A 14,479-nucleotide genomic window follows, 5' to 3' on the forward strand; every position below is an offset into this window, starting at 1 on the left:
CCCGCTCGACACCCACGAGGACTACACACCAGTGCCCCAGCCTACGCGGGACTCGACGCCGGAAGCTTCACTACCCCTGCCGTCGCCACGTCGATCACAGCGGCAGACAAGACCTCCGGAGAGACTCCAATACACAAACTTTTAATACACTTCACCCCGCCGGACTCATTTTTAAACAAGGGTTGAATGTGGTAAACCACTGTTATACCTGCCTGTGTGGATGTTTGTATTCCACTGTGTACATGTCTGTACATGCCTCGGCTGACTCCTCCCACGAGTCCAGGTATAAAGGTGACTGCTCCACAGTCCCTCTGTATTCTGGACTGGTCGACCACTCGAGGCACACCTTCATTCTCTTGTTAATAAAAGCCTGTTAGTTACTCGCTTAACCTCAGTCTTTTGAGTAATTGATAGCGCATCATATATAATTTAGTGCCTAATCAAAAAAATGGACACTAGGACAAAGAAGATTTCAGGAGGGGTGACCAAAAGCTTGGCCAGAGGTGTTTGAAGGAGGATCTTCAAGGAGGAGTGGGAGGTGGAGAGATTTAAGGAGGGAATTCCAGAACATATGGCCAAGGTGTCTGAAGGCAGGGCAACAATCAAAGGAACGGAGAGTTTGGGTGAGGGCAATGTAAGGCTGGAGAAGGTTACATAGATGGGGGTGGACGAGGTCAGAAAGGAATTTGAACATAAGGATGAGAATTTTAAATTTGAGACTTTAGGGGACCGGGAGCCAAAGTAATTCAGCAAGAGCAGGAGTGATGAGTGAAACAGACTTGATGTGGGATAGGATATGGACAACAGAGTTTTGGATGGGCTGACGTTTACAGAGGGTTAAGGGTGGGAGGCCGGCTAGGAGAATGTCAGAATAGTTGAGTTTGGAGGTCACAAAGGCATGGATGAGGCTTTCAGTGGCAGATGTGCTAAGGTAGGGATGGAGGTAGGCGATGTTACAGAGGCAGAAGTAGGTGGTCTTTGTGATGGAGAACAAATAGGTTCAGTAGCTCAAGTCACGATCAAATTGGATGGTGAGGTTGCGAACAATCTGGTTCAGCTGGAGTCAGTGGCTAGGAAGGAGATGAAATCAGTGGCAAGTGTGCAGAGTTTGTGGTGGGGGCCAAAGGCAATGGATTTGGTTCTCCCAATGTTTAACTGGAGGAATTTGCAGCTCAGCCAAGACTACATGTTGGACAATCTGTCTGACAACATAGAAGCAGAGGAGGAACTGAGACAGATGGTGGAGAGGTAGAACTGGGTGTTATCAGCATACATATGGAAGCTAACCCCATGTCTGAGGATGATGTCGCCAAGCAGCAGCAGAGGAAGAGGAGGGGGCCGGAGGTAACGGCATACAATAAGGAAAATAAGCCACTGCTGGAGATGTTCTGGCTACAATTGGATAGGTAAGAGTGGAACTAAGCGAGGGCAGTCCCACTGAGCTGCACAATGGAGGAGAGTTGTTGGAGAAGGACGGAGGAGGTTAATCATGTCAAAGGCTGTAGAGAGGTTAAGAAGGAGAAGAAAGGATAATGCACCATGGTCGGTCATTTGTGGCTATAGTTAGGGCTATTTTGGTGCTGTGGCAAGGGGGCATATTCAAACAGGGAATTGTGGGAAAGATGGGCATGGATTTGGAAGGCATCAACATCTTCAAGGACTTTGGAGAGGAAAGGAAGGTTAGTGATAGGGTGGTAGTTTACAAGGGCAGAGGGTCTAGGGTGGATTGTTTCACCAGGAAGGGGTGATATGAAAGGGAGGGGGATAATCTCCAAGAAAATTGAATCATTTAGAATGCTAGCCAACATGGGGGCTAAGAAGAGAAGTTGGGTGATCAGTAGTTTAGTGGGAATGGAGTCAAAGGAGCAGGAGGTGGGCCTCTGCCTCATAGACAAGATGAGCTCGAAGAGAGTATGAGATGTGGGAGAGAAATTAGATCGAGAGAGAGAGATGTGTAGGTTCAGGCCTAGAGCAGGGGGAGCCTGGGGGATGTCTGGCTTGGTGTCAAGGTGGGGAGGGAAACCAGCAGAGACAGCTGAATGGATAGTCTAATCTTAGTAACAAAGATATCCAAGAGCTTGATGCGCTATCAATTACTCATAAAAGACTGAGAGTTAAGAGAGTAACTAAAGGCTTTTATTAACAAAAGAATGAAGGTCTGCCTCGAGTGGTCGACCGGTCCAGAATACAAAGGGCTGGGGAGCAGTCACCTTTATACTAGGACTTGTGGGAGGAGTCAGCCGAGGCATGTCCAGGCATGTACACAGTGGAATACAAACAGTGGTTTACCACAGAGCTCATCGCACATTGGAGGTGAGGACGGATGGGACAGGGGAGAGGAGTTTAAGGAGGCGGTTGGAGTGGAGAAAGAAGCATTCCTTCAATCCTAGCTCTCCTGTTTTCCTTTTCATCTCCCTATGATGTTAAAAAGTTCTACTTACCAATTCATCAGAAAGCAAATGTCTATTCAGCTTGACAAACTTAGAAATAAAACAGCTTACATTTTCAGTGATCTCAGGTTCCTTCTCATTTAGCTTCCATCTTTCTTTGTTACCCGCAACAGGCCTTATCCTTTATAGTGTCTTGCGGCTTTCCTTCTTTTCCTCAATACTGTAAGTTTTGTATGTGATCTTTTTTACTTTATTGCTACTGTATCTTTCATCTTCCTTTTTCTGTGTATCCCCTGCCCACAGTCTTTTCTTCCCTGGTCACATCATTATCATCCTGGATTTCAGTCTCTTTCCTATCTTTTTCACCATTGCCACTGGATCACTCCCTGCTCTCCCTTTTTCTCATCTCTCTGACCATCTCTTAGCTACCACTACAATAGCTTCAGTCTCTCCTGAGTCCCGTGTTTCCTTCCCAGACATTTCTAATTTGGGTTTTCTATGTAAAGAAAGATCCACAGAAAACAGGGAGACTGATAAAAGCATTAAACCGAGAGAAATAAGTGTTAAGAAAATACACAAACAATAAATGTTGATAAAATGCGGACTCCAAATATCCATCTACTTGGCCAAACCTGAAGAATCTGCAGGCACACTGATCATTGAGCATACTAACCTGAGGTTCCAGTGACTGCACTGCTGTTGCTTTGTGGCCTCTCTAGATCAATCTGTAATTCATCAGATTCATTCTCACTGATAAGAACTTTTTCCTGCTCCTTCTCCGTTTGCTGCAGAACTGCCATAGTTTCTCTTACAGCACTTTTAGAAACATAGCCACAAGCGAGGCCTATCTCTTGCTCAAGGGTTGTGCGTGTAAGGTAGCTGGAGTCGATTAACCTAAGGTCACAGTACTTCATGGACCTTAATAAAAAGATTGAAATAAGTCACAAATTGTCAAATAAAACAAAAAATAAATCCTTTATGTCCTAGATCGTTAAAGTGCATATTTTTTTGAGATTCTACATCATCAAAGCGTGTGCTCTTGAGGGCCTACAATACATGATATCTATGCCCCTGAAGTAGGAAGGAGAAGAAATCAGCTTGGTTTAATGCTCCTCACCTAGTGACCTATGCTGGAAAGTATGCAAATATGTGTGCGTGTGTGTTAGGACAGACGCTGGGTGAAAGTAGGTTTTGGCTTAGCTATAATGCCCTCCATGGTAAAATAGTCTGCCAACAGTCACTGCCAAGACTGGTCAACTGTGCGAGGTACCTGAATGCTGCAAGCATCAGAGGAACGCTTAGGCCTAGACGTTAGAACCTTTAGCGCTGGCCGTTAAAGCCGGTTTTAAAGAAAAAATGGCGGCCGCCCACTTCCAGCGCGGAAGGCGGAGGCTGCCATATTGGGCAGGTTGGCAGCGCTGCCATTGCCTGCGTTCGCCTCAAATATTTTAATGATCAAGAGCGTGATGTTAATTGGCGTTCAACAGCGAATTGACGCATGCTGAGTGATTTTGGATGTCGCCGCTCCTTTTAGCAGCCTCTCCAAAGCATGCCCGTGTATGCAGCCGTTGCCCGTAGTCTTCAATAACTATGCAGTGTATGTGCAGCCCCAACGAACCCAAGTTCTGTGACAGGTTTGCATTCCTCACTGATCACTGTTTCAAATAATTTTGACATTGTTTGCACTAGATGGTGTAATCAGAAATTTTCTGACACATGTAGCATGACTTTTCGTAAGTTTAAGTGTTTGGAACCTAAAACTGCTAGAATGCTTCCACCCAAATTGCAGTTATTTAATCAGCTCATGATGACTTTTTTTGATTCATAATTGTAGTTGACAAATTAGCCGGCTAAATATTTGAGAGCGTCAGCAGTTGAATTAAACATAGAATTCAGCTAAACTTCAGGTTGCATTCTTTAAAATCTGATAGATTAGTGTATTTTTGGCTTTCATTTATCTTGCATACCCTCTCTGTCAACCTACAAAACAAGAGAAACATTACCGGAAACACTGCACTTCATTTTCATAAATCGCGAGTTCCTGATAACGCCACACATATACTTTAGACCCGACCTTCGGCCTCCTGCCGATCTTACTGGCTGAAAGAGCGCGTTGTATGGGAGGTTCTGTGCTGCGCTCATTTAAATCAGCAGGCAGCACCAAAATAACGGTGCTGCCTGCGCTCTTTTTACGGGCAGCCTTTAACCTTGGATTGCGGTGGCACTGCCCGTTTTCAGGCTTTATCGAATTTCTAGGCCTTAGTGCTTTCAAAAGAGGAGGAGAAAATAAGGGAAGAGAAATTGGAGAAGAGAAAAGTTAGTTGCCGTTTCTCCAGTGTTTCTGTCAATCTCCCATTAAAGAGACCGACGAAGGCCCGTGGAAATTCTAACCCAATATCGTTTAGTGAATTGATGATAGTAATCTATATTTAGAGTTCAGATTACAAAGAAAAATGATGAGACTGGAATATTCTGAATCCCTCAACTGGCTTACTGTTTTACAATTTACTGAAAGGTATCCAGTATCTCCTATTTAACTATACCAGAATTCAAATAGAACATCTAGTAAAATATTCGATTACATAACAGTTATTAGGCAATCATCAAAGTTTGGGATATGATAAAACTATAGCTTTTTAAAAAATTCTTACCTTGGAAATGATTCCCCAAGTGGATCTTTACCAGTTAAGATGACAATACAAGGTAGACCTTCCAGGTCCTGATAGGTGTGCGGGATCCATTCCTCCTGCTGACACCCTCTCCATACCTACAAGTCAAGACAATAGGGAATTCAGGAGAAACTTCTTAACTTAGAGAGTGGTTAGAATGTGGAACTTGCTACCACAAGGAGTAGTTGAGGCGCATAGCAAAGATGCATTCAAGGGGAAGCTAAATAAACATATGAGGGAGAATGAAATAGAAGGCTATGTTGCTGGAGTTAGATGAAGAAGGGTAGGAGGAGGCTTGCATGAGGCATAAACACCATCATGGACCTGTTGGGCCTAATGGCCTATTTCTGTGCTGTAAATACTATGCAAGACAATTTGAAGTAAATTAATTAGCTTAACAATTAAAAATAAAATTTCCCCACCTCTCCTGGTAGCTCCAGGTGTTGAAGTGCCAAGTGGTGTAGCACAGAGCAATACTGACAATTCACATTACCACTTCTTCTAATTTGCATCAAGGACTTGGGTTCAGAAACTCAATGCAAATTGATTAAGTGTGCAGATGATACCAAACTAGGAGGGCAAGCTGATTCTGAGGAGGCAGTTCAGGAAATACAAAATGAGTTGGACAAAATATGTAAGTGGGCAGAAGAATAGCACATGAAATTTAATATGTACAAGTATAAAGTATTACGTACAGGTCAAAAACATGGGCAACACAGATACTCCTTGAACAGCTATTCCATGTCAAAAAAGCTGAAGATGAAGTTGAAAGAGTCTGAGGATCCTAGTAGAGCCAATACCCAACATGTCCAACTACTGCAGAGCAGAATTAACAAAGAAAACAGAATGCTAAACTATGTTGCCAAAGCATCAGATTAGAGATTAAAAGATGTCATAGTGTTTTAATCAGATCATGCCTGGAGTATTATGTCCCATTCTGGTCAAGCTAAACTGTGAGAGTAGGACAAGGGGGTACAGGTTCAAATAACAAAAGACAAATTTAAGAACTGATGTCAGGGAGCTCTTCTTCACAAAAGATTGATCAACTCATGGAATGGACTCCCAGATAGGTAGAGTAAATGCAAACTTTGGAATCATTTAAGAAACAGTTGAATGCCATATTATCAGTACTACAATAAATGATAAGAACGTGATATTCTTCCTTATTTGTTCAACCTCTACATACAAGGTAATTCTTGAGGAAATCCTCAATGTGAGGTACTGGTCAAAGCATTGTGTTTCCTTTCATGATAATAGTGCTGGTGTCAATGGGAGAATTTTACTAAGTGTTGCTTCTTTCTGCTGGGGCTCAGTATCAGGGGCTCTTAAGTCATCAGGATAAGATTGATGAGTTGGGGCTATTTTTATTAGAGAAATGTAGGCTTAGGGGAGAGCCTACGTTTCCCTAAAGAAAATAGAGATTTTTTAAATGATGAAGGGATTAGATTCTGTCCAGTTGGGTAGGTTATTTGAGATGGATAGGGATGGGAGAACTAGGAGGTGCGTGTATAAAGTACATAGCAAAGAGTTAGGTTACATGTTAGGAAGTATTTCTTATAATAGAGAGTGATCGCCTTCTGGAACAGATTACTGAAGCATGCGATGAGTATGGATCCTCTGCAGGTCTTCAAATGGGAGGTGGACAAGTACCTGAGAAAGGAGGTCATTTCAGCTTACAGAGAGTAAGTTGCAGGGTAGCTGGGTATAACAAAGTTCATGAGTTACCGTGGTCTCCTGATACTTACTTGATTGCCTTAGGGGGTCAGAGAGGAAGAGATGATGGAAGGTCCTATTTGTGTGTGGTCACCTCCTTCGAGAGATTCAATGGATTAAGTAGAGTCTGTGACAGGACAATTTGTACACAATTTGCAGAAGGAATGTTTTTTTCTCATTCCATGCTTTCATATGTTCTTATCAGTACACCTACATTTCTATTGTACTAGAACGTTTGCTTTCTTTCCTCCTTCCGAACTTCTTTAAAAAATGTTCCTACCTTCATTCGTGTAACAAAGTGCTTGGCGACACTGAGTTCTGTGGCAGGGTTGCCCAGAAGTACTTCAAAACGATACTGCAGACCAAGCTTATCTCGAACATCCTGAAGTCGCTCCTTGGCAAGCATCGCTAGCTGCACTGATGGAACTCGTATCAAAAGCATATGTCCACGACCAATCTTATCTTTCCCAGGACAGCTGATCAAATCATCCATAATACTCAGGGTCTCAGGGGTAGTGTGCTCTCTCAGCAAGTTCATTGATGTCACAGCCATCATGGCTTCAGCATACTGCTGAATTAGCAGGTAGCATCGGATCACCATGCTGTGCAATCTGGGATACCTTGAAAAGAGAAAGGCCATCAAAATTCTCATTACTGTAATTCAGCATCCTTAAGATTAGTCTAATTTATACCAAAGCTAGCAGGGACTCATCTTAATAAGCATTAACAATCAAAAATCCCTACTTAGCAAAAGAAATTACAAACAATAGTACTTTTGTAAAACCTTATTTGAACATGGCAATAGTATTATTTCATTTGGCTATCTGGAAAAAGTATTTGTTGGAGTTGGGCTTTTTAGGATTTTAGTATAGAAATTCCAGTATATATGGCATCTTCCCGGGAGGCGGGTACCCGACCCGCGCCGGGTCCCATCTCCTGGAGGCGGGAAGGGGATTACAGCCACTTACCTGCCTGTCAACAGGCAGATAAGAAGATTATCCCCTTTTTACCCACACAAGTGCGGGCTTACCGAAGGCTGCGAACCCCGCCAGGGTCAGCGAGGCAAGCAGTGGATCTGCGGGGGTCGGAGGGGTGCAAAAGTGCACTGTGAAGGTAAGTGATGGGTGCAAGTGTGGAGAGGTGAGTATGTGAGGTGAGTGGAAAGTGATAGAAAATGTTTACTTACCTTTGTTTCTTCCTGCAGGTTTCAAACGTTGGGGATGCGGAGAGTCTCGCATCTCACTGGCAGAGGTGACAGATGGCTGCTGCATTCTCCAATGCAACAACCATCTAATTTCTGCTCACAAAAGAGGTTTGATGAGTCTTGAATACAAGAACTCATCAAACAACATATAATGTCAGTGTTTGACTGCTTCACAGAGCTGTCAAACCAAAATGCCATACGCTGCCGTTCTCTGTAACCGGCTTCCCCTTAATTTGCCTGCTAACCCCGCTGGGCGGGCTTAACAAGGTCAATCAAGGGAAAATAGCGTGGGTTGGCCAGAAGTCGATGGAGGCGGGACTAAAACCCGACAAGTGGGAGTCCCGCCTCCAAAAGCTCCCCATTGGCAAAATCCAGCCCAAGGAGTGCAATGGTGCTGGTCATTACAGGACTGCTACATAATGCTGTAGTGAAACGAGCATAGGGTCTGATCCCTACCCTGCTGATATCACAATCAGAGTCAGGCCAAGTGGAGACTGGTATCCTTCTGCAGGGAAGAGGGAAAATCTTAAGGGAGAGTCATACCCAGTAACTCCTGATAGCCACCTTGGGGAGAGAAGGACTGGCAATAGCCTGGGACCAGGCTGCGCATCCATTTTCCCATCAGCAGAGTTAACAAGGACAGGCAGACCCAAAGACAGGGAATAATTTATAATGAAAGAAAATAACATTTAAAAAAATCACTATTTACCTTTCCATCAAAGTATTCACCATTCTTTCAAAAGCCTCATCACATCTCAGGATAGGGCTTGTAATGCCCCATTGTAAGGACTTGCTGTAATCAGACAAACCAAAATACACCATCTCCTCATTGCTGATCTCCTCCTGACAGAAGAATGAGGGAGAAATACACCAGAATTAGAGACAGAAAATAACCTGCAACATTGCTCAGTCTGAGAGATCTTCTTAACAATTTGCTACAATCCAAACAGAAGCTTTCAATACTGGAAAAATGAAAATTAACCCCCACCCCCCAGAAAATGTAGAAGCTACATTTTAAAATTTCTTACATGCAATGCAAGCGTTAATAAAAAAATCCTCTGAAAATCCCATGGCTCACAAGTGAAGTGTGAGTGTTGGCAATGCTGAAATAATATCACTGCAGAGATAGTTTTGACATTTTTTAATAAACTGTTCAATTGTAATGATTAGAAACTGAGATCAATGCACCCAGCAGAAAGTTACTTTTTGGGTTTTGCTTCTTTGAGTTTAAATTAACCTTGGAGAACACTACTACAGCTAGTATTAGATTTACTGCCGTAGTAATTTTAATGGTGTTCCTGGCATCAGAAACTTGGCAAGATTAGCTGATATGCAAACAACACCTAAGATAGACAAAAAATAGTAACATATTAAGAGTAAGGAGCCTCCTGTAGTTTGTGTGTCTGATCCAGTTGGGCCGACTGATCTGCTGTTTCGGAACAGACAATCACATTTATGGTTACCATTACGAAAAGCTTACAAAATAATTTTAGAGTTCTATGATAAGAAATCACATGACTAGTTTAATATAAATAAGGGTGTCCATCTTTTGCCCAGTCCAAAACTGAAGTGGGAATTTTAAAAAAATCTACACATAAATGAAACAAACAAATCCTGCAAATGGTCTGCTCACTCATGCACAAATGCAAAACTTTTCAGTGACTACACAAAATATATTTTCTGATTTTTTTTAAGGGGTGAAGGAGGTGAGTACCTCAAAAGTTCAGTGGGTAAATGCTTCAACCTGGGTGATACCAAGCCAAAGATTAACCAGGGTTTAATCCTTAGTCTGTGGTGAAAGGTAAAAAATCAACCCCGATTACCACTTATGATTGCTATCCGGTGACCAATGTTCCCTTTAATGTTTTTGGGGGGTGCAGCCCCTTTAACGGCCTGCACGGCCCATTCAAATTCCCGGCAAGCGGCCTGCATGGGAGGTCCAGACAGCTGTGTGGCCGTGCAGCTTGAAGGGAACATTGCCGGTGACCCATGCTCTTCATTCAGTGTGTCTGGATTGTGGGTGAGATCAGGATCAGGATTAACTGTAATGTCCTTTGCAGTCAAATAGCTTTTAACACTCACTATCTAAACTGATCCATGAAAAAATTACTACATGTGGTACCATATCCCAGCTTGAGTTCGTGTTTGCCTATATTACAACAATCACCAAGCTTCAAAGGCAATTCATTGGCTATAAAGCACTTTGGGATATTCTGAGGTTGTGAAAGGTGCTATAAAAATGTAACTTCTTTCTTTAGGAAAGACGGAGGGAAAATATATATATTTTTTAAAAAGGCAAATGATTCTTTAAGTAAGTATATGTTCAAGGACGAACAGTGTCATAGAAAAAAACACCCATATCTAGTGGCACAGAAGCAATGGTATGAGGCAAACTACATATGGAATAAATGTAATTATACTGAGTGGGTCTGTAACAGCAATCTCTCAGAAAATGCTACACCCACTTTCAGAAATCCTATCCAAAGCATAGGATATACAATATACTTTTGGTGAACCATTTGTGTTAGGCAAGGATTTTTTTTAAGCTCTTTCTTTGGAGTACCAATAAATATTTTCTCAGTCCAGCCACACAGCAAGTCATTCTGCTCCATAAAACAAAATAACCAAGCCATGAGGCACATTTATTAACCTTTTGTAGTATTAAACTCTTTCATCTTAAGTTACTTGAGTTACGTATTTTTCATGCCTCCATTAACAGTCATTGTCCTGAATTGTGCTCGTCTAAGCAAGAAGTGACAGTTGTGAAGAATGGAACCTCTTTTCAATCTGGTTTCTGTGCCAGCATTGAAGGCCTCTAGGTAAAGTAAAACCTCATGCTATGTTGCCCTAAATTTACAGTATACATTACCTCATCTAATGACAAACGGGCATGCCTGTCACTGCAATAATGTCATGAAATTATCAAAGGCAGAAATACGGAAAACAGACGTAGTAGCAGTCTCCTTCCCCCCCAACAATTACAGACCAGAACCTCTGCTGCCAATTCTGTCAAAGCTCATAAAAGTCAAAATGAATGAGAAGCTACTGAAATATCTCAGTCACAACAATGTGGACATCTATTCTGCATCAGAGCAAATTGATTGAGTTGTAACATCCAATCACATGGTCCAGGAATGGCACAATTCTCCTAATCCCCAACACAATTTAAGAGCTCAAGCCCTCAACAAAGGGTATGCGTTCCCTGCCTCACTGAGAGGCATACCTCTTAAGGCATACCTAGCATGCTAAAAAAAATGAATGCTGGAAATCTAAAATAAAAATGGAAAATATGAGAAATAGTCAGCACGTCCATCAGCAACTGAAAGAATAATGACAAATTAACTTTTTAGATTGCGACTCTTCACCTCAATCAGGAGTGTTAGGCTATCTTTTCAGATGCCGATGGAACTACTGTGCATTTTTCAGCATTTCATATTTTGATATCTGGGGAGCTCCAGATTTCCTCAAAGGATGCAAAGAGAGGGTCATATTAATTTAGCATTATTTTGTCTTCTAATTGTAACATCTTTGCAAGTGACCCTCAGAGAAGTATGTTTGGCTCAAGACTTTCAGACACTATAGGAATTCCTGCATGTACAGGGAAATACTGTTCAAGATTTGATTTGCACAAAGATAAGTTGTCTAATTGAATAAAGTAACCATAGGATTTACTAGTGCTTATGTCAGGCTTCCCTGTTTATATCAGAGCCAAAGAGCTGTATCAATGAGTGCATGTAATATTGGAAGCAATACCTCATGCACACTTTTATCCATGGAAATCTCTTCCAGATACATCATTAACTGGAACCCTAACTCTTGTGTGCAGAAATGTGAACACAATTAAACAATTACTTAATGAACTAGGGGTTTGCCATCACACATTAGACTAATGGAAGTCTGTGACTTGCCTCATTGATACCTAGTATAATTTCTTCATGTACTCCCAGCAACCACTGTAGTCAATTTCTCGACACGTGTAGCTTTGTTTCAGTTGTCTCTGGCTCCACCATGTTGCCACCTAATATACCAAAGGTTCCAGTAGATGTTGCTGGACAAAACTCTTTGGTGACAAAGAATATCTAAACCACTGAATTACTGCAGAAGCTTCAATATCTTTCAGCAAAATTATCGCTGGCAGATGAAGAATGCTGACATTTTTGTTACACAGATAAGGCAAAATAGGTTAAACAAATTAAATTGTCTAGTAACCTATTTCAAACATTTAATGCAGCTCCAGGATCAAAAGTTTCTGCTCACAGGATGAGAATTGACTAATTGATATTTTCCTCAGATGGAGCCCGCAAGTAATGGCAGAAGTAACTCTCATCTAAATGTTTAATTTAATATTAAGTAACATTTCATGTCACTAGCATGATTTTGACATAGCCTGTTTCAAGATTACAATGATAGACATAAAGGAATACCTGCTGGATCCAGCGTCCCTGCCTCAACCAACCACCCCCGAGTCCTCCGATCTCCCCCCCACAAGACCTCCGATTACCCTCTCCCCAAGAGGTCTCCAATCGTCCCCCGACCTCCACCACCCCCTACCCCCGTCGGAAGGCCTCTGATCCCAACTCCGGCCCCTGATCACCTTCCCAGCCTCCTCCCTCCAGCCCCGCTGCTCCTCCGGCCCCCAACCACTCTCCCATGATGCTCCTGAGGCCCCCAACCACCGCACCCTCATTCTCCTCCAGCCCCGATCCTCCTCCGGCCCCTGACCACCTCCCCCCCCACCCCCACAATGCCCCTCTGGCCCTGATCCTCCTCTGGCCCCCGACCACCGCCCCGCCAATTGTCCCTCCGGCCCCGATCCTCCTCCGGCCCCCGACCAATGCCCCACCCCACCAGATGTTCCTCCAGCACCAATTCACCCCCCCCCCATCCCGAACCTCTTCTGGCCCCGATTCACCCCCACTCCTGATCATCCTCCAGCCCCGATTCACCCCCCCCCCACCCCCCCCGCCAATCATCCTCCAGCCCCGATTCACCCCCCCCTCCAATCATCCTCCGGCCCCGATTCACCCCCTCCCCCAATCATGCTCCGGCCTTGATTCATCCCCCACACACCCCACCCAATAATCCTCCAGCCTCGGTTCACCCCCCCACTCCCCAAATCATCCTCCGGCCCTGATTCACCCGCCCCACCCCAATCATCCTCTGGCCCCGATTCACCCTTCCCCCAATCATCCTCCGGCCCGGATTCATCCCCCTCCCAAATAATCCTCCAGCCTCGGTTCACCCCCCCACCCCCAATCATCCTCTGGCCCCGATTCACCCCCTCCCCCAATCATCCTCCGGCCCTGATTCATCCCCCACTCCCCCCAATAATCCTCCAGCCTCGGTTCACCCCCCCCACCCAAATCATCCTCCGGCCCTGATTCACCCACCCCACCCGCAATCATCCTCCAGCCCTGATTCACCCCCCCCACAAATCATCCTCCGGCCCTGATTCACCTGCCCCGCCCCCGCTTTCTAGCACCCTGCTCCCTACACACCTCCAGATTAAAATTGCGGCCACAATTTCTGATGAGCTTCTCCCGATTTCCCACTGTATCCGGCAGAAAGCCCAGGGAAACAGCGCAAACGTCTGTTTATGCCATTTCACCAGGTTTTATATCAACCTTCGCCTAATTTATGGCATGAGATTGGGAGAACCCCTGTGGAATTCCATATGAAAATAGTTAACCTTGAAAAACATTTAATTGCCATTAGCCAACTGTCACAGCCTCATATCTTTACATGAATTTGCAATCCCAATCCCTCATGTTGATCATAGACATCACTCCGAGCATTTCCCCGATGTTGTCAGCTCTACATTAGAATAGCCTGAATGTATTTGTACAGCAAAGTTAAACTTCTTTACATACATCAAATGCATATTGTTGTGCAGCAAAAAACAGTTAGAAAAGAATGACTTAATGTGAACTTACCGGACTGCTGGATAGTATCCAGTGCACTTCATTGTATGAACTGACACGAGACTGCTGTGTCTGTAGAGTGAAAGGAAAGGAGCTGACCTGCAACATGAGTAAGTTGCATGCCTCAAGTGCCTCACGCGAATTAATAAACCTATCCGACAGACCTTGGCTGGATTCCCCATGTATTGCAGAGCCTGAAACAAGACTGAGGGAACATAAGATTCAATCAAGGCTGCCTACAGAGACTTCATTTATAGTGAACAGTTAGCTGAGGGGGGGGAGAAAGAACTTGCATTTATATCGCACATTTCACAACTGCAGGACATCCCAAAGTGCTTCACAGCCAATGGTGTACTTTTGAAGTGTAGTCACTGTTGTAATGTAGGCAAGCATGACAGCCAATTTGAATGCAGCAAGGTCCCACAAACAGAAATGAAATAAATGACCAGGTAATCTGTTTTAGTAATGTTGGAGATAGAATGGATCTAAATATTTTATGATTTTTCAATTTGTATTCATTAGCAGAAATAGCCATTTAGTAGGTGTTCATCTCAGTACAACTGTCTGGAATAATACAGCTTT

At 43.6% G+C, this 14,479-nt stretch overlaps 1 protein-coding gene across 1 annotated transcript in view; it reads right to left on the bottom strand.

The window, feature by feature from the left end:
- Positions 1 to 14,479, bottom strand: part of greb1l (GREB1 like retinoic acid receptor coactivator) — a 436,507-nt gene that overhangs the window by 47,192 nt on the left and 374,836 nt on the right. The window contains exons 18-22 of the mRNA XM_085992812.1: positions 13,910 to 14,102; positions 8,686 to 8,819; positions 7,053 to 7,392; positions 5,042 to 5,157; positions 3,064 to 3,308 (exon numbers count right to left, since the gene is read on the bottom strand). Coding sequence (XP_085848938.1) covers positions 3,064 to 3,308; positions 5,042 to 5,157; positions 7,053 to 7,392; positions 8,686 to 8,819; positions 13,910 to 14,102 — 1,028 coding nt within the window. The remainder of the gene's footprint in view (positions 1 to 3,063; positions 3,309 to 5,041; positions 5,158 to 7,052; positions 7,393 to 8,685; positions 8,820 to 13,909; positions 14,103 to 14,479) is intronic.

The sequence above is a fragment of the Somniosus microcephalus genome, chromosome 7 (genome assembly GCF_052327205.1).
Source record: "Somniosus microcephalus isolate GS21.2 chromosome 7, FLI_Smic_1.0, whole genome shotgun sequence".
Lineage (NCBI taxonomy): Eukaryota > Metazoa > Chordata > Chondrichthyes > Squaliformes > Somniosidae > Somniosus > Somniosus microcephalus.